Source organism: Phalacrocorax carbo, chromosome 1, assembly GCF_963921805.1.
Source record: "Phalacrocorax carbo chromosome 1, bPhaCar2.1, whole genome shotgun sequence".
NCBI lineage: Eukaryota > Metazoa > Chordata > Aves > Suliformes > Phalacrocoracidae > Phalacrocorax > Phalacrocorax carbo.
In genome coordinates, this window is record NC_087513.1 from 68,679,421 (window position 1) to 68,705,872 (window position 26,452).

Consider the following 26,452-nt stretch of genomic DNA (forward strand, 5'->3'; position numbering starts at 1 on the left):
TTTGCATGTGTGTGTTTGTCTTTATTGAAATTCATATTGTCTGTAACTCAGATACAGACCTATATAGAGATCTCTGTGTGCTTTTTAGTCATCATCTACCTGATGTAATTGGGAGCAGGCTGCTATTTCTGGACTGAGAATACTATGAGTTGTGAAACAATTGTGATTGATTTTTCTAGGTTGAAGAATCATTGAAACTACAGGCTTTGAATTATTTAGATATCATACATTTGTACATATTTTCTAAATTTTGTCACAAGGTTTGGGCCAAAAGCAGCTACAGAATTTCTCTGTACCTTGTGCACAAACACACGTGCGTGCATGTATTCCCTACACACAAGCAGGAGTCACTTCATCTCATTTAATGCACTTAAATTTGATGTGCAATTGAACTTATGTTTTAGATTACTTGTGTACAATCTGAAGATAGATTGGCACTTCCAGCAGCTGTTTTCACTTGTATTTCATGCATCTGTCTTAAGAATGGAAGAGATGGTTCTCTGCACGGACTATAGAGGGAGCTCAGACAAGTTGTCTTTTTTTTTTTTAAATTATTTGGGTAGGGTGAGGCAAATTACATTAACAGGTTGTGTATTGATTTCTATCCCACCTTGCATTCTCAGAAGACCATCTAAGGCAATAAAGATTATTTTAAACCTGTAAGAGCTTCTTGTCTGTAAAGAAGTTATATTTTGATTGCTCACTAAGTGAAGAGTAATCATTCATCAACAAGAAAATGATGAGCAGTAAGTTGACAAGTTTGTCAGAAGAATCCAATCTATTGAGTTTCAGTTAATCTCCACAGGAATTTACTGAAGTCAAGTCAAAGTTATGCTCAATCCCAGTATCCTTAATGGTGGTAACATTAATTTAGATGAATGGTGCAAAAATATACATTTAAGCAAGAAAGCTCTCTTTTGGTGTCTCCATTTGAGGATCTGTGCCTGGAGTTTGTCCAAGTAGCATGTTGTTATTCCAATACACTCACCACCATATGTATGCACGTTACTGCAAAGAATTTGTACTGATAGGTACCCTAAAATACTTTAAAAATATGTAACAATGCACTATACCACGAGGTGTGCATAAAGTGAGGAACCTTGGTTTTTAATTTATATACTGTTTGGCACCAGAAATGCCTTTGTGCTCTGCGTTTTGGGGGAGATTGCATTATTACAGCAGAACTACGGTTTTACGTAAAAGTCCTTGCTAGCCATTCCTTCAAATACGTGGCTAATTGGGTTCTCTCAGGCTTATTTGAGATGAATACAAATTCTGTTATTAGTAAAAAGGATCTCTGCATCACTAGTCCTCTGCTGCTATTTTTGAGTGTTATGAATGTTTCAGTGGGCTATGTTTGAAGGAAAGGAAGGTGTTCCCTGGCTCAATTTTTGAGAGGTTAATCTGGGTGCCACAAGAAAAATGTCTCAAGAAACTAAAAAGGATTCTTTGTGTTTCTTTGTGTTTTCTTGTAGCTTGAAAGCAACAAGAAAATGCAAATGCTTCAAAGGAAATTGGCCTCTTAACACCCCTCTACCACCCAGCCTAATAAATTTGTCTCCTGACAGAACCTGTAGTCTGGCTAAGTTGTATTACAGACTTCTCTGGCTCTCCTGATATCTACATAAATTATCAAACTTTTCATATTGGACACTTGCCTTGGGGCTTAACATTTAGTAGGCTCCACGATTTTTTCCCCCTCTTCTTCCTCTCTAAAAAAGAGACCTTACCTCCCAGTCTAGTTCTTTTGAATCCATAGTTACAGAAGAGAAAATCAGAAGCTAGATGGATTTTTGTGACTGCTGAAGATTTTCAAACTTGTGGCTTTCTAGATTCATCTGGGCAAGATTTGACAAGATGTGTCTTTGGTGAAGGAGGCACAACAGACTTGCTGTACTATGTTTTGTTTCAGAATGGAAAGACAGAACTAGAGAAGTAAAAGAAGGAACACTCAAGTGATGAAATCTTAGATGAAAACTTGTTATCACCTGCTGATTAGAAGGGGGGAGGGATTCTATAATTTGTGTTATTGGAGACCAAGAGGTAAAACCCCCAATTTGTCGGTAAATAAGAATATAATTTGCTTTTACTAAAAGTAGAGGATCACGTTGTCCCAATGCAACTTAATGCCTTCCCCTGAATGCCTACTCAGAACACCTGAATTGTGGTCATTGAAAACCATAACATTTTCAAACAGAAAACTATGGGAAATGTGACAAAATTTGTATCTTGGTGCCTAGATCTTTTGCATGTCTAAGATAGCATGTGTAGATGAAAGGTCTTATCAGGAAGCAATGGGTTTTAAACACACTCTGAAACAAGGTATTTTTGCATGGAGAGGATGGAGAGAACTATATAAGTGGTGATAAGGGAAGAGTTGTCCCATAATTTATTCCAATGTTGATAGGGAATTATTATTGCTTGTGCTCTTGATGTGCCTTATTCAACGAGCCAGGAATCTGTTGTGCTGGATGTTCTACCAATATAGAATAAAGATCTGTCCCTTTCTCAAAATTCAAAATCTAAATAGTGTTGGCAAAGTTACAATAACTTACCATGCAGTGTCTGTAGTTAATTTTCAAACATAAATATTTAACTTGGAGGAATTCAATACTTGGAAGTGAGAGGAGCTTGTGCACTTACACTCTTCCTTGAAATGGACTTGTTTTTTCACATTGCTAGTAGCATATTGCATCTTCTTATGTTAATGGCATGCAGAAAAAACCCCCTCTGTTTGGAGGGGGGAGGTAAAGGAAAACAAAGATCTAGTTGCAAATGAAGCATGGTTCTTGAATAAGATTTTTTTGTTTAGGTTTTAAAAAATGTTTAGTCTCAACTATGGCAAGTGAACTGTCTTAAATCATGTATCTTTTATGTGTGTGTTCTGAAGCCCCAAAACAATTTACAGGAAAAATTCTTTAACTCTCTTATCTGGGCTAACAACTACACACTGAGTTTTAGTCTGACATGATGTTTAAAAGTGTATGTGTATATTATAAATTTTGTTATAGAAAAAAAGCCATAGTTCAGGTTGCAATCCAGCTTTCATTATAACTCCTATCTCTGCTTACAAATTACCTCCAAAAAAACCTTCTTTTTGGAAAAAACTAGTGTCACTTTAGCAGTTAGCTCTCAGAATTAACGTCATCAAATTTTTTTTTTTTTTTTTTAAAAAGGACAGATAAGGGAAAACATCCAAATCATGCTTTCAAGAAAGTGAGTTTTATGTGTGTGCAGCCCTGCATTCACTAGGGGAAATTTCCAGGGATGACAACTGAAAATTTAATCAAGATTTCCAGAAAATACTATTTTCTCATACAAGTGAGTGGGTTATTTCATGTCAAGGTTTTAAACTTTGTGTATAGCTAGCTGTTATTGTCCTGAGATACTGAAAGACTTTTAGAAAAATAATTTGCAAAGTGAGGTTTTAAAACCAAAGTAATAGGGTTCTGAGTCAATCAGACTGAGGACTCTCACCTTTCCCACTGCAGAGTGACGAGCATGCATGTAGAAGTCTTAAAATGTGCTGATGTAGCTGTGATGATCTAAAGGTTTGAGTGAAGCAGGGTTTATTCAGAGGGTTCTTTTTTGATTAACTGATGGAAGAAATACATAATATTTCTGTGCAAAGAACTTCCTTTGGGTCAAATTTTCTTTAGACTAATGAAAGAAACTACCTCTCGCTGTAAGTGTTGCCTCATGTATGTGATTCCAGAGAAACGTTTTTCTTACCTGGTCTAAAAGACCTAGGGTGTGGGAGGTACTGCCACCAGTCCAGGAAGTCAATAGGTGTGCTTCATGGTCACTACATTTAGAAAGTGTTTTTTTTCCAAGGTAAATCCTGGATTGTTCTTATGGCAAAAGCCATCGCTTCTGCTTATTCACTGTGAGCATTGTGATCAATATTCCCTTTCTGTTCTTTGAAATAATATACACACATGTATATCTATAAATATATATTAAAAATATATATGTGTATATGTAAATATATAGATACACACGCTTAAATACTATTATCGTACCCTCCTCCCCCTCACATCCTCAGGAGCAGCAGTCCAAGTTCTGGAACTCCCATTTTTGTCACTTTGCCCCATAGCTCATGTTCTCTAGGCCTTTGGTTGGTCTCCTTGTTCTCTTCTGGGCAGCCTGAACTGAACCATATCTTTCCTGGAGTGTGGAACCTGAAACTGCCCACTGTATTTCAGTTGAAGCCTTGCCAATGCTGAGCTGAGGAGAAGTATTACTTGCAGTGTTGCATAGGTTTTATCCCTGTTTATATGCTACGTTGTGATGATTGCATTTGGTGGGAAGAAGGCAGTGTGACAATATCAACTTCTGTTTTGTTGGGGATCCAATATAATCCCTAAGGCTTTTCTGAAAATAGTTTGGGCAGATGATTCATTTTGCTTAAATACTTTGCATTTGTCCCTGCTGAACTCCATTCTATTTTTAAGACTTTTTCTCCAATTCATAAAGTTCATTTTGAATTCAAGTCCTGTCCTATAGTGCATTTGCTTTACCTCTCAGCTTCATAGTTACCTGCTCATTTAATAACACCATTCACCATTTCATCATCCAGATCATTAATGAAAACATTGAACAGAATCAGATCCAGGGCAGGCACTTAGGTACCTCCATGTGACACGTCCTCCAATTTAGACTGTACCAGTAATAACTGCTCTCAAGTGTCCACTGGTTTCGTACGCATGTTATAGCAAATGTTTCTTGCTCGTATGTCCCTAGCATCCTTGTGAAGTTTTCATACAAGACCTAACCAAGCTATTAATAAAATCAGGGGACATGGCACCTACTGCTTCCATCTTGCCTGTGAATTCTGTTACCCAGTTCTGGAAGGAGTCAGTTTTCTTTGACACAATATATTCGTGGCAGATCCATGTCTGCTGCTTTTTTTCTCCTTTTCCTCCAAGTACTTGCTGACACTTATTTTACTTATTTCAAATTTTTTTTTTCTGGAGTTTGAAGTTCAACTGGATTTAAATTTCTTCCCTTCCACTCTTTAACTGGGGACTCCATTCACCTTTGCTCAGTCCCCTGAGACCTCTCCTGTCTTTCATGAGTTCAAGCCAGGAGCTAACATCTTTGAGATTACTTCAGAAAGCCCTTTTAATATTCTAGGATATTCTAGGGTACGGGGCCTAGGTAGCTGAAACCATGATCGTTATCTAAGTACTTTCTAACATGCTGCTTCACTTTCACAGTTGGAAATTATACCTGTTTTTATTTGGGAATTAGTTGTGCTAGTCACTTGCTCTTGATGGATTTTTCTTTAGTAAAGATTGATGCAAAAAGGTCATGTAACACTTAAGCCTTATTACAATCATCTATGAAATGCTCTCCTTTTTCCATTGGTTAATGGATCAATGTTTTCCACATTCTTCCTCTTATTAACAGATGGTCTCATACGCTGACCTTCTCTTCTGTGTTATTCTTTGTGTTTCTTGTAAGGCACCTCTCACTTCAGTCTTCTATAACTTTTTTGCTGTGTGCTTGAATTGGTCTTATGCATGATCTTACCAGTGTGACCAGTTTCCTACTTTGCTTGCTTTCGGTGTTCAGTTAAGACATTATGACTTAACCAGTTTTGTCTTTTACTGTACCCATCTCTCCTCTGCTTTGGGGAAAAAATACAGTTGTGCAACAGTTTCAAGGTTTGCATTTTTAGGATTCTGATGTTTTTGAAGTGATGTGAAAAGGAACGGTGACACTCCACATCAGTATAGCTCTATTTTCATTTAAATAATTAAGCTAAGCACAAATTCCTCTAAAATGAATGTGTGGCTAATCAGATAAAGTCAAGAAGCTAAAAAGTTGCAGTTCCTTGTGTCAATAAGTTTTTCCCTTCTTGTCTATAATGGTAACTGCTTAAGTTTTTTTTTTAATGATGCTGTTGAGATAGTTAACATCTGTCGTGCCAGCTATTATTAGAGAGCAAATAGCACTTATACAGATATTAATGGTCATCACTGTATATTTTAATAGTAATTTTGGTGATGACCATTTTGGTGATTTATTTGTAGGCTTACAGTGTCAGGTATGTTGTGCAACATGGCTCATTTCCTGTCGTATAGCAACTTTATCTATTACTTTTCTGACTTAACTCTGATTTTTGATACCTGTATTTCTGTTGTGTCTGCGTTTGAAGTAGTTCTGCAACTTTGCCTTTCTGCAGAAAGGAAAGCCTCTCCCAAAGACTTTTTAATCTAATTTGTTCACTTATATGGACTTTTATGTTTAATTATTATTCAAATGCTTGAACTCATAATCTGTAGCACAGAAGTGCTTGAGAGAGAAGAGTTTTGTGCACCAGCTGGACATAGTCAACAGTACAAATTCTTGCTAAGGGGTGGTAGGGATTAGCAGGGGGATGGATCACAGTGCTCAGTGAGTTATTGCATTTGGGTGGGGGCTGAATCTACATTTCCCACTTCTGGTCAACTTCCAGCTTAATAAAAGTATAAACAAACATGATTAAAGTGATTTAGGTATCATGAAACTTTGTGTAGTGGGGAAACAGAGTGAAGTATTTTAACTGCTACATTGCAAAATGAAAATAGCAAATCCAGTAACCTTGGCTCTCGGGTTACAGCAAAGTTTTGTGGTGGGGGAGAAATGAGTGCTGTAGGTGAAATTTAGCATGGTGCCTCTTAATTCCTAGGAAGTAAGCAGAACACAATTCACATTGAACTTAACACTGAGCATTTAGATTATAGGGTAGCATTTCATTCTGCCTGAAAGTTTGGCTATGCTGTCTTTGAAAATATTTTGTTCAGTTCTTGAATGTGCTTTCTGTGAAGCTGTGTGAGCTTCGCTTTTTAATTTAAGCTATTTCTATAAACTGACTGTAGATCAAGTCATTTGTCACTGCCATTAGTTCAGTGCAGATAGTCTGCAGTCTCTCAGCTTCATAAAACAGACAGATCCTTATCAATAATCAATATTTTTAATATTTGTTAATGCAAATCTGTCATGACTGACTCTTCTTTTGAAATTAACTTGAGACAAAGCACTTTATTATGGGACCGGTGATTATGGTAGAAGCAAAAGCATGAAGCCAACAGAAGTTGTATCCTTAACTTTGCTGGCACATCGAAGTCAAAATGCATAGGCTTGAATCCTCATGTGAAACCTAACTAATAGGCAATAATAATGGAGAAGCTTGACACATTTCCCAAATTGCAGAAAAGTCTTCATTAAGATGCAGCAGCTGTTTATTTTCAGGACCACATGGTCTAGTCAGCATGATAAGAACACAGTGGCGATGGATCAGCAAGTTTGCTTTTACTGGAAAACACACACATCTTTCTTATCCACTCTAATGGGTCAGTATTAAAGAAGAGCTGGAGCTGGAGAATAATTAGAGTAATTTTCCATTTATTTTTCTTTCCAGCATGCCTCAGGCTAGGGAGGTTAAATAGATGCTAAAGAGAAAAACTGCATCTGGAACTAGTCTGAAAATAAATATGTATCCCATGAGTAGTGCTGTGTACAATTTGCTTAGTCTTAGAAAACTAACTAAGTTTGTCTGCCCGTTGATTACCCGCTTCATCGAGGAAATCTGCTTAGCCTTTGTGATTCTGAAAGCTCTTTTTCTTCCATTTCAAAATCTGAGGGATGTGACTTAACTATTTCCCATTTCTTGTTTCTTTCAGCTTTCCCTTTCACATATCAGTCATATTACTCACCAGCTTCCTTTGGCTGGTTTGCAACTAGGAGGTTTTTCAGTGAGCAGAGACAAGCTCTAGATTTTCCTGCTAGTCAATGAAGCTATAACAGCCTGGAAATCTTATGGCAATGCCTGACATAAAATAACATCTGACTCTATCATGTCTTCCCTTGCAGTTCAGTGAGATGAATCTAAAAATCTTGCATGCTTTCTAGATATAGGCATATCCTCTTGCACCCTGTGTGTCAGTGTGACTGTATGTATTTTACCTGCTTTAATTCATCTGTAGTGCAGTCATTGCTGTGATATCTTGGCACTGCACATCCAGCTGTGAAATATGCATCTTGGGTAATTGTTTCTGTTCAAGAACTGTTTGCCAGTTCCCTGGTTTTGAACATCTTTCAACTGATATTTTAAGGAAAACAGTGTGTCACATGGCCTTCTGTAGTCTATAGGAGCCCATCTGATCTATTTAGTAACACCATATTTCTATTGACCGTGTTCCACTTCAATATAGCAGACTTCAAGCTTGCTTTGAAATAAAAGGTAATCTAACTCCTTTACTGGGTTTCCACTATCGGCATCTTGCATGTACACTTCTTCTGAAGCGTAGTCTCTGCTGATCAGATGTAAGGGGAAACACAGTCTCTTGAGTGTGCAGTGTTTCGAAACTGAACTCTGGTTTCATAGCCTGTGAAGGAATAAGATCTGTAGACCATTTGGGCTTCCTTTTACTTGTGTCTCAACATATGGGCCATGGGCAAACTTTTAAGTCCACAAAAAGATAGGTAATGTCTTAAATCTTATATAGGACATATCTAAACAAGATGTTCTTCCTAGCCAAAGTTTGCTGGTGTGACTTTGTGTAGATTTTACGTTGCACTTTTCTAACATGGTTTCTGTTTTCTTCGATGAAGTGTCTGTGGCAAAATTCAGTTAATCTTTCACAAGTTTTCCCATATCTCAATTGAAGTGTACTTCAAAGAGTAAGGGAATCTGTTTTGAAGTTTCAAAATTCACTAATTTTTAAGTGATTTAAGTTTTAATTTGAGTCACTGAGAAAGCCTTATTGAACCGCATAGGTGACATAACTAACTGTCTTTACTGAAACGATGGAACAATTGCACTAGATTGAAAGGGTGACTTTTTTCTTTCTTTTTTTTTTTTTTACTGCTACGACCTTCTAAATGTCAGCCACATGTCACCTGACCTATACTGTTATTATGATTGGGCAAAAGCGTACACTGCCTCTATTTTGGCTAAAGAGATGCAAAACCTGGGACTGATAGGTCTTAGCATTCTTGTTAATACGCACTTTTAAAATAAGTGTTATTTCATTGATTTCAATAGTTCATTTACCTTAAAATCAGCTTATCAGGATAAGGAATCAGTTCCAGTTTCTAAATACATGTCAGTTGGTCTAAACTAACTGCACAGCATCCTATAGAACACAAAAGCCCTGAACCCTGCCTCCATGTTCCAGTTTCTTCTTTAGTGTATCTTCGAGTCAAGTTGTTCTTAGGCTTATACATATGTACCGTTTGCAGAATTAAGCTCATTGTTAAAATCTCACTTTACCTTGAGTTAATCTAATCTTGAAAATATAAGAACTTTTGATAGGACTTGAGAATCTTGTTTGGATGCTTTGCCATGTACTAAGTAGCATAGTGCTGCATGTCTAGTGTGATAAAGTGATGAGAGCTAGCCTCACCTTTTGAGCTTTCAAAAAATCCAAGTTGCAAAATGTGTGGGTAAAAATAAAAGAAAAGGACAGTTTTGTTTCTGTGAATCTCTGGATATTGCATTGATTGGAGGCACTTCTAACAGCTCAGTGTCTGTTGGGTCTTGTTGGGAGACTGTTGCAAGATGAATGATTGCATAGTAGTATTAATTTAAAATGAGGAGTTCGATCTGGAGGAACAAGCTGGTAGTAAGTGGGTACCCTACACTTATCTCCAACCTTAGCTCTTGATTTTACTGATATTTAAGATTTTTTAAATCACTGTTTCTCTTTTCTGCTGTTTAAAAAATGACTTCACAAATTTCTGTTGTGTTGTTTTGTTTTGTTTGTTTTTTTTTTTTTTTCCCTTTCACAGGTTCCAACTATGGGAGTCCCCGTCCAGCTCATGCCAACATGAATGCCAATGCAGCTGCAGGGCTTGCCCCAGAGCATATCCCTACTCCAGGAGCAGCTCTGTCCTGGCAAGCTGCGATTGATGCTGCCAGGCAAGCCAAACTGATGGGTAGTGCTGGCAATGCAACAATATCCACAGCTAGCTCCACGCAGAGAAAACGGCAGCAGTATGGGAAACAGAAAAAACAGGGTACCACCACAGCTACGCGTCCTCCCCGGGCACTGCTGTGTTTAACACTGAAAAACCCCATCCGGAGGGCATGCATCAGCATCGTCGAATGGAAATATCCTTTTTTGATATTCTCATGTGGAAAAGAGCAGATTGTTTGTGTGCATCAGGTGCTATTCGTAAGTGTGAAGAAATCAATACATTAGGTTGAAAGGCACCACTGGGAACATAAGGTACGCAAATAGTTTTTGAAGTCTTAACTGAGATCATTTACGCCGGGGGGGGGAAAAAGTTTAGGACTGATGCCTTAACTATATCCTTGTGTAAGAAACCACTGGAAGTTTTAATCATAAAGGTTAGGAGTTGAATTCTGCTCTCTTAAAAACACGTGGCCCAGGCTGAAATTGATGGGAGATATGCAAGATACCTGGCGACAGAATTGAACTGACTCTATGGGATTGATAGCAGCTGCTGGCTTTCCCTTCTTTTCTTTTTTTGCAGGCACTTAGAGGTGCCATTCAGTTAAACAGCTCTGGTACTTGGAATCATATGCTTTTTTGTTAAACATGTGGCATCACACTTTCCACAGTATGGAGAAAAGAATGGGACAAAAGGAAAAGGAAAAAGACCCCAAATGTATGTGATAAGACCCTGAAACAGGGCTAAGGTCTGTTAATTATATTGGAATTCCACTTAAACTAATAAGGCTCACTAATGCATGGTAAGAGATACTGGTTATCTGGAAGCAGGGAAAAAGACAGACAGTTAAAGTAATCCTGCAACATGTACAAATGCATTACAGGGCTACACCTAGTAGTCTGACCAAGCGGTGGACTGTGTCACAATGATGGATGATAACCACTGACACAAAACTGCAGAATGTAAGGGTCAGCACTGCTTCCCTGAAAAGTCACTGAGATTTTGGCCATTGGCTTCATCATGTAAAATGACCAAAGCCTTTCTGGTCACCCGAGTCCGATCAGCACAAGCTGGAATTGGATAATTTGGTGTGAAATGCAAACTGAAATAAAATATACCTCCCTTGCCTCTTCAAAGAGAACCAAGACTAACCCTGAACAGTAATTGTCAGTAAATCACAAGCTAATGGGGTTCTTCAGTGAATACAAAAGAAAAAACATGTTGTTAGGGATAGATAAGGATGTCAAGGGAAGGCAGTACAGAACTTGGCAGTAGTTAATATGATAAAAAATGAATGATGGCATTTAAGACAATGTGATAATATTGTTCCTTTGGGGGTCTGGTGGGATGTTAGAAAGATGAAAACAGAATACAAGTATAATAGGTCTTGCTGACATGGACATATTTTTCAGATGAACAACTTGCTAAAAATGCTCCTGTCAATTCTTAGATGTCCTTAAACTACCTGCCTGCCTATTTGTTTCTTCTTCAGATGCTAATTTTTAATCCCCCTTATTAAGTTTGCTACTTTATCCCTTCTGGCATAGCTCTGATACTTTAAGCTTAAGACGATGGATGATGACTAACAGGATGAAGCTGAATATTGGTTTACTTGCCAGCACCCCAGTAACCACATGTCTTTAGAGAAAAAGCACAGAGTGACATTTGATAAATGAATAAGATCAGCAATGAATGATGGGAATGATGTGTTGTAAAACAGGATACAGCACTGCTGAGATCAAGAGAGGGCGAAACAATGCAATTAAAGCAATGCAAGGATGCTGATGCTTGCATTTTTTGGTTTTGTTTGGGTTTAAGTCAGTTGGTGGAAGTATTTTTTTTCCTTCAGAACCTCTCATTGGACACTTAGTGTTTATAAACATGAAACACTTCAATGACAAATAACAATATCAAAGGGTTGTGATAAGGTTTAATTTTATTCTGTACTCTGACTTTTCCTAATTGCTAAAAACTACTGAGAAAAGCTTAGTTTAATTTGCTGAACCACTAAAGTCTAAGCATAATAGGTATTAAACAAATATCAAATGGTACTTCTGTGGTGTTTCTTACCTAAATGTTATACCGTTAAGAGCCTGAAAGTGCAATTACATGTAAAGAAAAAGTGAAATGAAGTAATTACCTTATTTTGCAAAGGTTTAGCTGTGTATTTAACTTTCTGCTACATGTGTAGTGTATTTGTAGATTTTATACCATTTTATTTCTTCAGTGCAAAAAGAATAGAAGTAAAAAACCTACACAAATGGTGACAAATTAATAGATAATAATCCTGTCAAAACCAAAACACCTGGGGAAAAAAGTGAGTAAGAAAGGGAAAGCCTATGGAAATGCAGGTCTTAATGCAGTAAACACTGTATATGCAGCCTGAGGTATCTGAGAAGTCCCACTGATTTCACATGTGATCTGCCTACCCTGGTCTGCTCTTCTTCCTCCATATTATCATATATGTCCTATTATTCATAGGTTTAAGCACGATAGTCCAGCAAGTTCGGAACCCTTTGACTCATCCACATGTGAAATGTAGAACATACCTGAGCATATGCAGTGGTCAGGTGCCTGGGATTTGTGTACACCTTGCAGTTCAAGCTGCTGCACATCCTGATCTCCAGTTCTTTCCTGCCAAAACCTACCGAGAACAGTAGTCTGCCGATGAAAATCATACCTGCTGTGTTCATATTTGGCAATGCTGCAAAGCCAGTCCCAGTGGCAGATAAATTCATATTCAAATGCACTCTGTGGCACAGGTTACGCTTGGCATTCTCCCTGTCCTATCCTGCTCTTCATTCCCCTGCAGGCTACTGGTGAGTTATCCCAGAGCTGCCCTCGACGATATTCTTGCAGGCAGGTAAATGTAAAGAGACTGTAAATCTGGTCTCTAGTCTGAGTTTGGAGGCACTTCACAGCAATTAAGGTTAAGGAGTCCACTGAAGTAGATAAAATACAGTGCCAGCAAATTGTTCGGTAGGAAAATGTCCTTTGATTCCAATGGACAGTCAGTTGGGACATCAAGATTGTGCAGGATTTGTTTGCTGAACATCACAAATGTTTGGGGTTTTTTCCCCTAAAAAATTTGATGTGGGGCTGAAACGCCCCTGAACTGGCACCAGTTTCTCTGTCATGAGGAACTCTTCGCTTCCTGGTATCCCTCATATACTGTGTAGGGAAAACAAATGTGCCTATGATGCCAAATGAAATGCAAATAAAAGAAAAGAAATACTCCCTCAAAGAATTTCTAAGTAAAACAAGTACACATGGCAATGGGCAGTATAAGCACATTTTGGACAAAGCCTTTTTTGCCTTAACCAACTTTGTCATTATTTAAGTCTTCTAACTGACTGTATGTGTGTATTTCTTGGGCCCTTACATTTAACTTTGAGATATGAGAGAGCAATTGAGAAACGGGGGAAAAAAATACAAGAACAAATAAAAGCCCCCAAACTTTTGTTAAAATTATTTCAGGTTGTGTAAATGCAGATGGGAAAAGACAGAGAGAAACTAGTTGTAAGAGGAAAGATGACAGTCCTTCTAGAACAGGCTTCTGTTATTAAAAATAGTACAGTCGCACTTGAAGGAAAATAGGGAAAATGCACTCCAAATAAATGAAAGAAGAAAAAACTTTTAAGAAATCTGTGTTTACTCTGGCACGCGACTGGCCTACACTGCCTTTGACATATTAGGAAGATTCTTGGCTGGGAGCTCCTAAAAGCACTTAAAAAGGCATATGTTTCTTTTCAGAATATAAGGGGCTTGGAATGTTTTCTTTAAACAGAATTCTTATAAATCTTTTTTTTTTTTTATTTGTGTGTGCACATTTTGGAAAAATTTCCTTAACTCCATTCCTCAGACCATTTGAAATAATTATTTTACTGACTATTTTTGCCAATTGTGTGGCCTTAGCTATCTATATCCCCTTTCCAGAAGATGATTCCAATGCCACCAATTCCAATCTGGTAAGTCCTTGATGGTGTTTAGTCTTACTATTTTGAAAGTCCTTTTAAAAAGTGACTAGAGAGACTGCTGAAGCTAGGGAACATAAATATATCCACCAAAGATGAGAACATAATCAAGTAAAATTTGCTTTTGAGTGCTATGTCTCCTATCCATATCCATGTTAGCACCTGTTTCATCTGAGCTGGCTTTAGAAAAGAACGTTCCAAAAATTGCACGGGTGCTGTATGTGATGTTTTGGTTAACAAATTTCTGCATGCTGCAAAAGTGCTTGGTAAGTTTTAAACTGCAAGTATTTGTGGAAGAAAGCTGTTGATCATGGATTATATGGTGATTTTTCTTACGAAGTGTGAGTGTGAAACTGATGCTGTCCTCTCAGGTGATACACGAGAGCACAGCTTGATGAGTAATTTCTAGGAAGTACATTACTGCTTGCATTTCACAGACATGTTTGTTTGAACAATGTCTTGTGGGTTTGTTTTTTTTTTTTTCTTGTGGGTGTTTTTGTGGTGTGGGATTTTTTGTTTCTTCCCTCTTGTTGGGGGAATATAGCTCTTCCTCTGTCACCACTGATGCTAATGTTGGTACTTTGGGTTAGAGCTGTCTGTATAAAAAGGCGAGAGTGTTTACTTTTGGCTTAGCATGAAATCATAGCAAAGAATTCTGTTCAGTAAGGGCACAACACAAAACAGCTCTGGAACACAATTCACTGAATTAGCAGAAAACGTTTTTCTTCCTCTCAAATATGTGAACAAATCTCCTACTTGTCTGGTTGGATCAGGATGAAAACTTGCTCCCAGAGTTTAAGAGTTGGGATGCTATTTCCTGATTAAAATTTACTCAGACATAAGAAATTTTAGAGCAACAGAGGAGGGAAACAAAAGCTGTACTTCCAAAGTAAGGATAATCGGGATGGCTGACAGACATTGTAATTAAAACGATGCATGCTGTTCTTGGAAGTACGTCATTTGACTAAATATCTCTTGAAGTTGTAAAAAACAAATTGCAAACTTCAGGACCTTGTTGGAACAGTACTTCTGTGTTTAAAAAACCAACCAACCAACAAAAAAACCCCACCCAAGCCCAAAAAACCAAACAAAACCAGAAAACAAACAAGCAAACAAACAAAAAAAAAACCAAACCAAAAATTATAGTGTTGTGCTTTTCCACTGTAACTCCTTAGAGAAATTCAAAAGTAGGAGCAGGAGGAGATAAGTGATTGCTAACTTTTAACTATTCTCTGTGTTTACCAAATATGTAAGTTGGTCTTGTTTTTCTTTTGCTGCTATCTCTTTGTTAGTTTGAATTAGTATTTAACAAGGATGAATAGTGGTGTTTGTTTAAAACACTTCAGTATGGCACCTTTCAAAAATGAATGTCTTTTATTTAAAAAGAAAAGCAGATTCAATTGACCCTCTGGCTATAAAAGACAGTATGTTTTTTTACTGAACATTCTGACTTGCAAGATTGAAACAGGAAAACAAAGCAGAGCTGAAGGTTAGAGGACTTGTAATTTGTCTTGAGTTTAATTGGGTGTGGGTATTTGCCTTATTTCAGTGAGGAGTTTGCTGGCTAATACTAGGTTGGGAGTATATTTGTAACTGAATAACGTATATTGAAACTGTTCTACTATCGGAAAATAGCGCTTTGTGAGGTGAGTTTCTATTCTGCATCTGTTTTCCAAGACATCTTTTGCGTCATTTGGTCAAGCTATCAAAACACTCATTTTATTTGTGAGTAGGATTTAAAAAACCCCAGCCAAGCATGAATTATCATGTCAGGAAAGTTTAGAAATGTAATAGCCTTGAGGATGAGGAGGCATTATTAATTTGTCTAAATAGCTGTTTCACAGAAGTAAAAGGAGAAGAAAGTAAAATGGGGAGTCTGTTCGACTACACTTTGTTCTTTGGCTCTCAATGGAAAAAGTAATTAAAACCAGAAAACGGGATACTTAGTACCCGATGAGGGGCTTGCACAAGTGGAATTAAGACTCTGTTCTACACTACAGATCAAACCCAGGATCTCAGACTGCTCAGTAGCCTTTGGTCCTGTGATCTCTTAGTCCCTGCTTGTGGTTGTGGTTGTTTGGTTTTGTGTGTTTTGGGGTTTTTTTGTTTATTTGTCTGGGTTTGCTTTGTTTTATTTTCTCAGGGTGCTATGCATATATCTTGGCATGTATATAGTGCTGTTGGGAAATAAACTTTTTGAGTGTATATTTTATGCTGTGTTCTGAAACTTTTCATGGAAATGTTGGGGGTTGTATGTTGTGATCAATGAGTAAAGTACTGAGCAACAGGGAGGGGGAAATTGAGGAAAATGAGTGAGATAAGGGTGAAAAAAATGTGTTAGTTGTGTTTTGGAATGGGATGAAAGAATAGATGAAACTTGGAGTTAAAGGAAAGCTATTCCAGATGGCAGGAACTGCACAAGAGTGGGATCTTACTCTCAAAGAGCCATAATTTACATGGAAGTGACTAGAAAGAAGCTGGGGTTAATAATATGTTTCCGTAAAAGCTCATGTACTCACTTGATTATTTTTTTTTTCCTCCTACCTGTGAGCATGTATTTTGCAATCAGATTTATTTTGTAGCCAAGAAGTCTAGAGCTCCGAAGGCTATAATCTGAAGCAGGAAAGGAGTGTACGTCTGTAATGTGTGCACATAGGTTAATAGCATGCACAGATGTGTGTACTCCGCAGAAGTGAGTCTGAAAGTACACAGAATCTTCCTAGCTGTCCAGAAGAAATTTTCACCTGTGTAAGAACTCTCGATTTGCTTCCATTCTGCAAATTATTTTTTGGGGGGTAAAGCTACCACAGAAACTCCCACATCCCTGGTTTCCTGTGCTATCCCTAACTCCCTGAGACATAGTGAAACTATTTAGAGAAAAAATATGATGGGATAGTAACTGTTCTACAAGGTCTGAAAGTGACATAAAAGTTTACCAATAACCTGCCACTTTCACCTTGGGGTCTGAGTATTCCTTCTCTAAGGTTTCATTATAACTTCTCAAACAATGTTTTCTTTGGGGGCTGAGGTAAAAATTCAATCAGTTGTTTTTAACAAGCTAATGGAGGGTGGTGAGAGAAGAAAAAGGAATTCTGAATTTTGTGAGTGGCTTCTTTCTTTCTCTCTGTAAAAGCAGAAAAATGTTAGCTAAGTAATATTTTGGTAAATAATTGCTCTGTAAGAATTTCACAGGTGTGATAAGCCATTGGCCAAATAGGGCATACTTATTGCTATATGCCTTCCACACAAGTCTTGAAGAGACACATGCCTCATTTGCCTGCACAAAGCCAGTGACCTAATAATAGTCATATCTCCATTTCAATAACTCTTGCCTTTAGGTGCAAGACCTATTTGATATGATGCCACAGTAATTAGTATGAGCATTGTAACTAAATACAGAAGAGTCCAGTAAATAATTATTTTGTATTAGTGAGGAATTGTGATTAGCTGTTATATATTAAAAATTTAGGCCAAATACCACATGGATGTTCTGACTGATTTTCTGCAATCTGGCTTCCTATAATTATAATTCCTATAAATCCTGAAGCCATTTTTATCAAGTCTAGGGATGGTAACTTGGACTGTGAAGCACTTTCATTTTTTGAAAGGCACATTTATATTAAACACTAGATTTTGTATTTATATGCTCACTGCATATGTTACTGGCTTTAAGGAAAAAAATGTAGTAATGTAGTAATTAAATGTAGTAATTAAAATGTAGCAATGACAAATGCTTGAAATTGGCTTTAGCAGTTTTTATTTTACTTCTCCAGTGTGTTCACTGGAAAACTACTGAACTTGTAAAAATGGAGTGGGATTGTATTGGGTGGAAAATTTTTCTGGTATTAATGAACTCTGCTGAGACTTTGCTTAAATTTACAAGTAAGGAAAGCTCGTGCATGACCCTGTGCAAAGAACAGTAATGTATTCTCTTGATGCAGTTAGGAAAATTGAAGCTAGTTTGAAGAGAATTAAAGTCAGCCTGCATGAGAGACTGTAACTGATATGGAGGCTTTCTGCTTGTTATCCCTGCAATTATGCATTAGAACAGAGATAATGTACATTTAGGACTAAAACTATAGACTGCCTAAGATACGAAGCTGAGAGGAAAATGCTTCTGTCACTTTACTGGCAATTGCAAATGGCACAAGCCTGGTCAGTGTCACAGCATGGTGATAACATAATGAGGTTAAGACCAAGGTTTACAGCACGTTTTGTGGAAGGTGCCTCAGTGACTTGTTTATGCTGTGGATAAATAGGAGAAGATTCCTTGTGCTTTCCCTCCCTTGTCCTTATTTCAGGAAGGAAATCCTGTTGCACACTAGTTAAATTTGAAAAAAGATCTCTTGTGTTTATATGTGAGCTTATAATGTGATGTCATCTTCAGACTAATTTGTTAAACCTGAAATAGGACACTCTGAAAGGAAAGATGGGATTTCTGCTTGCTTGGCAGTGCTTGTGCCAGCCGGTGTTTGTGGGCATGCCTGTCTATGGAAAGGGGGCTTGCCCTTCAGGAAGGTATGGCTGCTTTATTAACTGGTCATTATGGTAGTATCCAGTTGAGCAGGTGATTCCTGTGCAAAAAAGAAGAAAGTGTTTTAATCTTCTTGCATTTGCAGCAGACTGACACAATAGGTGAGGATGTGGCTATATATATTACATTTTTAGATACTGGAATAACAAATTTCAGCACTTTTTTATATCAGAGAATTCTGGAGTCAGCATATTGAGCAGCATCTTAATTTTTCTTGTGCAAAGTCAGAAGTGTTAGAGAGTAAAGTGAGGGTGAGTGGGTCAGGAAAAGAAAGGGTGGCTTTTCTGGGTAATGATAAGGAAGAGTACTGCACAAAGGCACAAAGGTTTTGGTTCTCTTGTGTCATTGCTATTGTCTTCCTGGGTGATAGTTCCCAATTAATAAGTAAATACAGTAATGAGATGCTAACATTAGGGGTGAGGTCCTGGGTGGGATAGAGTGGATACCAAACTAATAACCTGTGATAGGTTTATTAGCTTGGGCCTCATGCCAGCCCTGCTGCAGCTGGGGAAAGTTACAGAATTTGAAAAGGGAGGAGTAAGCAACAGAATCTGGAAGAAAGGAGTTGAGGAGGCTAGAAAGGGAATGGAAGCAGGATGAGGAGAAGAAGAAAGGATATTGTTCCAAAAAATCCTGAGGACTTCTTCCAGGAAGACAGTGAATCACTGATCTGTTTGAAGCTAAGGAAGTTGAATACGATGGAAATTAGGCTCAACGTTTCCTTGTGGCAGGGAGAGGCTGATATTCAGCATCTCTATCAGTAGCACAAGGTAGAAGAATAAACATTGGTTTTGAGATCAAGACATTCAAGCTTGTCTGCTGGTTTTGGTATTGGCAAACTGCGTGGCCTTGGGTAAACTGCTATCTCAGTTTTCCCATCTAGTGTGTTGGTTACAGCTTTCATGGTGAAGATAATTAGTCAGTGCCTTACATCATGCAGAGGAATGCTGTAAAAAAGACTGTCAGGAAAAGAATAAAGTCTCTAGCAATAAATTCCAAGCCAGTGGTCACTAACTGAACAAGAAGGGTAAAAAGTAGGACAGAGACCTCATTTCTCTGCATTGGTGGGGGCAGAATTTAATTTCTGTGCAGAAGCATGTAGGACTGCATCGTCACAATTTGCTCACATGTGTTGAATTAATTTGAGGGAGACTCTTAACTTTTGATGCTTAAATTGGCAGCCTTTGTATCTTTCTTTTAACATAGCGGCATCATTTCCTAGGCTTTGTGAAGATGAAACTAGTAAAGCAGAGATTAACGCCTGCATGTGCTATTAGCAGGACCAAAGCTGTTGGGTTGCCTGGGCAGGCCTCTGCCACTTCAGTAGTCCAGGTAAAAGGCATTGGTAAGAGGTAGTTCTCTGTGTGGACCAGGTAAAGAGGATTGGGAAAGTTTGGCAGAGGGATTCAGAGGAATTCCACAACAGAGGAATGCCAGGTTCTGTTCCAGGCTTTGGAAAGGAATATATTCGAAGGGCTCTTCTGTATCTTTGGAAAAAGGGGCTTTTTCTGGCTTTTTTCCAATAAGGCCTCCTTCTGAACCTCCCCCCATCTCAGCTATAGTTGTCTTCCTCAGTTCTGCCACTTCCGTTCTTTTTCTGGACTTAGAGTCCATACTTCAGGTTTCCTACCTTTCCACCATTTCATTAGCAGTCTTCTGTCCTGCACAGGGATTGCTGTTGAGTCCCAATCAAATCACATCCTTCTGCTTCTTTTTATACCAGTGGTCCCAGTGTCCTCACCCAGTCTGTGCTTGTTGTTTACCATCTCTTGATCTGCTCTGAAGTCTCTCATGTCTGTGTGTCTCCATTTGTTGCCGCATTTTTTAATTCATTATTAAATGAATTCTCTGCTTTGCCAAGTAATATTTCTCCTTCCAGTCCAGCTTCCACCAGACTTGTCCCTTTTGCTTTCCCTTTTCCTCCTAACTGTATTCTCCCCTTCATAGTGGTTTCATATATTACTCACCTGTTTTCTCATTTGATCTCAGTGCTACCCTCACTCAGCTTCAGCTCCCTGACTACTTCTCTTGTTAATTCTAGTCTTAAATTCCTTTCTGTTCCTAAACCTGGTCTCTGTAACCAAGCAATCCCAGTGCTCCTTCTACCTTCTTCTTTCTTATTTTCCAAATCCATTCTCAATACATTGGTCTCCCAGTCTGAGCCTGTTCCTGGTTTGGCCTTAGGCCTTTTGCTTTAGAAAGCTGCTTTTGAAAGCAGTAGTGTCCTTCCTAATGATGTCTGGACTCCAGTGGTAGAAATACTGAGAAAGCAGCCCCAACTCAAAGTTCAGTTGCTTTATTCTAGCTTAATTCAGACCAGTTGAGAACAGTTATTACATGGGTCCTTGAAAGCCTTTGTAGCCCTTGCTCAGCTCTGTGGATGTGACACACACATTCTGGTATGCAGAAGCTGTAAGATGCCTGATTAGTATTTGTAATGACAGTTTGGGTGTTAAGTATTAGCAAGTCTCTGTGGAGCCTGTACAGATGGAGGTTTTTAAAAGCCAATCTGGCTAAACTTAAGTGGGGTAGGCAAGGCAAAAGATGCAGCCCTGAAACAAAGGCCATTAATTTGACAGTTCATATGACCTTGTTGCAAAGAATATGGTCATTAAAGAAAATAGTTGTTGAGAATTTTTTTTAAACTGGGATAAATCAATGGATATCATTAAACTCTTTTGTCTGAAATAGTACACAAATATTCAGCCCGAGATATAAACCAGCCTGGAACACTGTAAAATCACAATTAACTAGCAAAATCACAATTAATAGCAGGTGAAAACAGTATCTTAATGGAAAGTGTTGGGTAGCTTTAATGGAAGTAGTGCTAGAGATGCACCTCCATTAATATCTTAAATATTAAAATGTAACAGTGCTTCAGTGAATCAGTGAGATATCGAAAAGTGGCATAATAAGCTTTCAGAACTAAATAATGAATTATATATAATGTTGTAATGATATCAAGTACATTTATATTATGCAGTACGTAATGTAGTAAAGAGAAGAAGTTTAAGAGATACAGACCAAGGGGGGAAAAAAGTAGGTTTCAGATAGGATTTGAAAGTGAAATATATGCCTTTTGAGGCAAAATTCAACTATTCAGGAAGGGCTGTCCTGGTTTGGAGGAGCTGCAGAGGAAAGGCCTTTGTACAAACACCTACAAGCTTGGTAGGAGAAATGGATACTCGTATTCACTTACAATAGGATGTAAGTGCAAGTTGTGGTGGAAAAAAATTTATACAAATTAGTGCAAGTGCATGGAAATAGTAACTTGCAGATTGCATATTTCTGTGTAAGTGATCTTGAAATTTTAACTATATATTTTGGTTCTGATTGATGGCAAGTTTATTAGTTTAGTCCAAACATTAAGCCATTTTTCCTTCCTTTATGTGTAAGCTTTCTAAATATCTGACTTATCAAGAATGTTTTAGATATTTTTTTTCAGGTGTTAATTATTCTTGTTTATCAAACCTGAAATTCACTCTAGGATGCCTTTTTTAGTCTTTTTTTTTTTCCTGTTAAGGAAAGGTAAGAAAAATGAGGAAGCAGGCTAAATAAGAGATTTTAAGTACTGTTGTTTTCACTGTAGTCAGATTCCTGCCCTTGCAAAAGACAGACAGTCTTTTAAAATCAGTGGAAATCTCAAAAATGGCAGATACTTTTTGTGTTGTGTTTTTGGTACAAGTATCCTTATCCCTCGTAAGTCTGTGTGACGTTAGACTTCTGTTCATGAGTTCATCAGAATCCTTCTAATGATGTTAGGAAATAAGCATCTCTATCTAGAAATTCAATAGATGGTTTTACATGTGATCTTTACATTCCTTTATGTATAGTTTGTGTTATACCACATTCCTGGGTCTTTATTTGGGCAAACTTCCCATTGACTTCACTGGAGTTTACTTTTCTAAGTCACTCAAATCTATCCACTAATTTAGTGCATGGTATTGATAAACACTTGTTGGAACATTGGGCTGTGCTGACATCTACATAGTCATTGACTCTATATTCCTTGTACTTGTGCAAACTAGAAAAAGACCCAGAAACTTTTCATAATTCCCTTAGAAATAAAAGAATGGATGTGCTGCTTGCCAAGGGGCAGAACTGGCAGAAGGGAAGAATGTTTTGTATGTTTGTCAAAGTTTTGACTGGATCTTCCTCCTGGGGACAATTCCTATTTTTTTGCATGTTTTCTAACTCCTAAAACATGAGGGTCCATATGTCATAGCAGCTCTTCAGTCCTCCTGGCTGAAAGACAGACAGCCTGTACTTCAAAGCAAGCTAAGGCCAACCTTGAATTTAACTTTTGAGAAATGCTGGGCAATTTATAAAAAGTTTGTCTACAACTGCATAGAACAATCTCTTTTCTTATTGTACAATAACCATGAAGAGCCTATACTTATCAGTTATATTTTTTCTATTAAGAATATGATGTTGGATGTTCAGCGGTTAGGGGAAGACTTCCAGTAAGCAGTGGGAAATATTCATTTACATTTCTTCAGTATGTTGCATTTCTGGCAGATGCTGGGGAGTTGGCACAGCAGGTTATCTCCTTAAGGCATCCTTAGCAAGTTCTGTCGCACCTAAGCCCAGGCAAGGGGTCTGGACCATCTTTGGACTGCAGTGTTTTTCTAACCTTTTGCTATAACCGTAATAACCTGTGATGGTCTGTGGGACACTAAGGAATGCATAATTTACTCGGCTGAGACCCTTTAATGATCTTTATCTGTGAAGTTTTATACATGCATGATGTAAATTGATGTCTTGATGCTAATAGTGAGCTTACCCATGCAGACCTTAGGGTCTAATGCAGAAGACCTGGCCAAAGGAGCATACCTGCTCTTTGAAAGCTGTTACTCTCCTGTTGTAGTACAGTTTCTTTTCACAGTCTCTCTAACAGTGGTGTCCACGCCTTTAGCCCCATGTACTAAATTTGGCAATGGCAGGAGCAGATGCCCAACTCCCACAGTATAAGCCTTCCAGAAGCAGCATGCATGCAGTTCCCCAGCTAGCTGTCTTGGCAAGTGTGCAGCTGTTTTTCAGGCTGTCCTGATAAACTTACACTGATGGAGAGTCTGGGCTTTTGGAATTCTTCCTCTTCTGCTGGCTTGCTATTGTCTGTTGCTTGTAAAATTTTTATTTAGATAGCTTATATTAGAAACTGAAGGAATCATCTTTTGCATATGATTATTTTAATCTCGTATGTTGAAATGTTTTTTTCTAGTTAACAATAAATGTGCTTAATCTCTTAGTACTAATCTTTGATCTGAAGCATGGTGAATGCTTTTTATGTGGACATTTTAAAATATTTTAGTTCTATTACCCTCAAATATAAAACTTCACACAAGAGTGGAACTTGCATGTTATTTTATTATTATTATTTTTATCCATTGTAGACCACATACAGTGCTGTTATCCTTGTGGGGCCTTGTTGTTTGTTAGAGTCACTTTAAAACAAGAATCCATGTTTAAATGAGATTATGCGGCCAAATGTGGTTACAAAAATTTTTTAAAAGATCTAGTTGCATAGTTGTTTCACAATGTATTGGGTTTGCATGGCAAGGTTTTGGTAGCAGGGGGGCTACAGGGCTGACTTCTGTGAGAAGCTGCTAAAAGCTTCCCCCATGTCCGATAGATCCAGTGATCTATCGTGGGAGGGACCTATGCTGGAGCAGTTCGTGAAGAACTGTAGCCATTGGGAAGGAGTCATGTTGGAGAAGTTTGTGGAGGACTGCCTCCCGTGGGAGGGACCCCACGATGGAGCAGGGGAAGAGTGTGAGGAGTCCTCCCCCGAGGAGGAAGGAGCGGCAGAAATAACATGTGATGAACTGACCGCAATCCCCATTCGCTGTTCCCCTGCACCACTCTGGGGGAGGAGGCAGAGGAAATCGGGAGTGACGTTAAGCCCAGGAAGAAGGGAGGGGTGGGGAGGAAGGTGTTTTTTAAGATTTATTTTTGTTTTTCATTACCCTACTCTGATTTAATTGGTAATAAATTAAGCTAATTTCCCCAAATTGAGTCTGTTTTGCCCATACTGGTAATTGGTGAATGATCTCTCCCTGTCTTTATCTTGACCTGTGATCCTTTCATTATGTTTTCTCTTCCCTTTCCAGTTAAGGAGGGGGAGTGACAGAGTAGCTTTTGTGGGCACCTGATGTCCAGCCAGGGTCAACCCACCACACACAATCTAAACTTGTATTTAAAAACAAACAAACAGAAATCTTCTCCTCACTATGGTCACCAAGATAATGTCTGAATCTGAACAAAAGGCACATCAATGCCCTTCAGGATTAGCTGGCTGAAATGAAAAACTGCAAGATGAAGCAACATCGAAGAGAATGAACAGCCCCTATTGACCTCCTTTAGCTGTTAACGCTGTCATAACCATGGCAAGCTAAGGTCTCAAACACCCATAAGATATTTGTACCACCGTAGTGACATTTTGGGGCATTTAACTGTGTTAGGGATTGTTTTTCTGTAGAAAAAGGAAATCTGCTGCCTCTGTTCTTTAAAGCCACTGCTGTTCCTGCAACAGAGAAGGAAATAGAGGATTTCCAGCTTCCCACTTCTATTAAATGCCTCAGGTGCCTCCTGAGTCCAAGATGCTAACTAAGTATTTGCTTGTGCAAATATTGAATAATCATGTGCAACTATAGTAACAGAGCAGTACTATATTTTCATCTGGGGTTTTCTATAAAATCCAGTGCTGTATGTCAGAGTAAGGAGAACAGTAGGTAAAAGCTGGTATCTGTAAGTAGATATCTGGTCTGGATGTGCAGCTGTGGGGTACACCTGGAGTTTCATTAATTTCTACCAGCAAGAAACTGATAAATCTCCTTTAAACCAAACAACTTGTATCCTGATTTTTATAATTCATTAACTATGATTTAATCTTCCCCTGTTCAACCTGAATAAAGTTTTAGTTGTGAATCAAGTAACTGACTTTTTTTTAACAGCCCTTATCTTATTGAATGTTTTTACTGTATCCTACTTCTCATTTGAGAATTATATAATTTTTATTCATCTCAGGGGTGTGATGCTTGCATCCTGACATAAATAAGTTCTTGTTTATAGCAGTTCGAACTGTAGCATTATCTTTTACTTACTGAAATTAAATGTTTAACACATTTTACAACACACTTAAATTACATTCCAGTTTCAGCCTCGTATTTTTTTATATTGGATATAAATATTAATGTCCAAATCTATTTTCTCTCCAACTTTCATTGTCCATGTGATAAAACCAGCACTGCTGCTACTTTGTTTTCCTTTTGAAGCATTAGGCTTTTGCGTGTATGTATTTGTCAATCCATAGGGGAAAACAGAAGAAGCAGACGAAGCAAAGTTTAATGGCCTTTCAGAGGCCATGAAATATGATAACATGTTTGACTCTTTCGGATGATCTTTCTGTACTGAAATCATGGAGTGAAAGAAACGGGAGGAAAAAATTACATGCTGAAATGTATTTGTAACTCTCAGAAGGTCTATTCTGCTAAGTTTTGAGCATGCACATAGTCACTTTACAGAGGATATGGCTATATGAGGGATATAGCATTTTATTTGAAGAGCAGGAGCTAATCTACGGAAATGCAATGTGGTATTTGAGAGGAGTAACTGCTGATACAGCTATGGAAATATTTCTGATAAACATCCCTTGAAATAAATTCAGTCCTGGCTGACAGCTCCTTTTGGAAATGTTTACCTTTGCTTTCACGTTTCAATACTGTATTGAAAAAGGATACCACAGAGATATTGATTCCCCTTTCAGAGGAAGAGAGATCACAGCTTGTGTTCAAGCTGTTGCTCATGTGCTTCTTTGCTCTATTCATCTTGGTTACTCAAGTCATTTTCCATAGTAGGTAGGTAACATTGTTGGGCTCTTGTATGGATCTAAAGGAGTGTGTTTAAAACAGTGTTATTTTGTAGTCCATTACCCCTCTCCACCATCCAGACCTGAACTAACATGGCTCCCAGCCTGTGTGCCTGCTGCTGCTCTTCAATAAAATACAAAGAATGGATTTTTGAATCACTGGTTCTTCAG

General features: G+C 38.1%; 1 protein-coding gene across 1 annotated transcript in view; it reads left to right on the forward strand.

Annotated features, from left to right (window-relative positions):
• Positions 1-26,452, forward strand: part of CACNA1C (calcium voltage-gated channel subunit alpha1 C) — a 488,452-nt gene that overhangs the window by 66,361 nt on the left and 395,639 nt on the right. The window contains exons 2-3 of the mRNA XM_064458535.1: positions 9,781-10,104; positions 13,771-13,874. Coding sequence (XP_064314605.1) covers positions 9,781-10,104; positions 13,771-13,874 — 428 coding nt within the window. The remainder of the gene's footprint in view (positions 1-9,780; positions 10,105-13,770; positions 13,875-26,452) is intronic.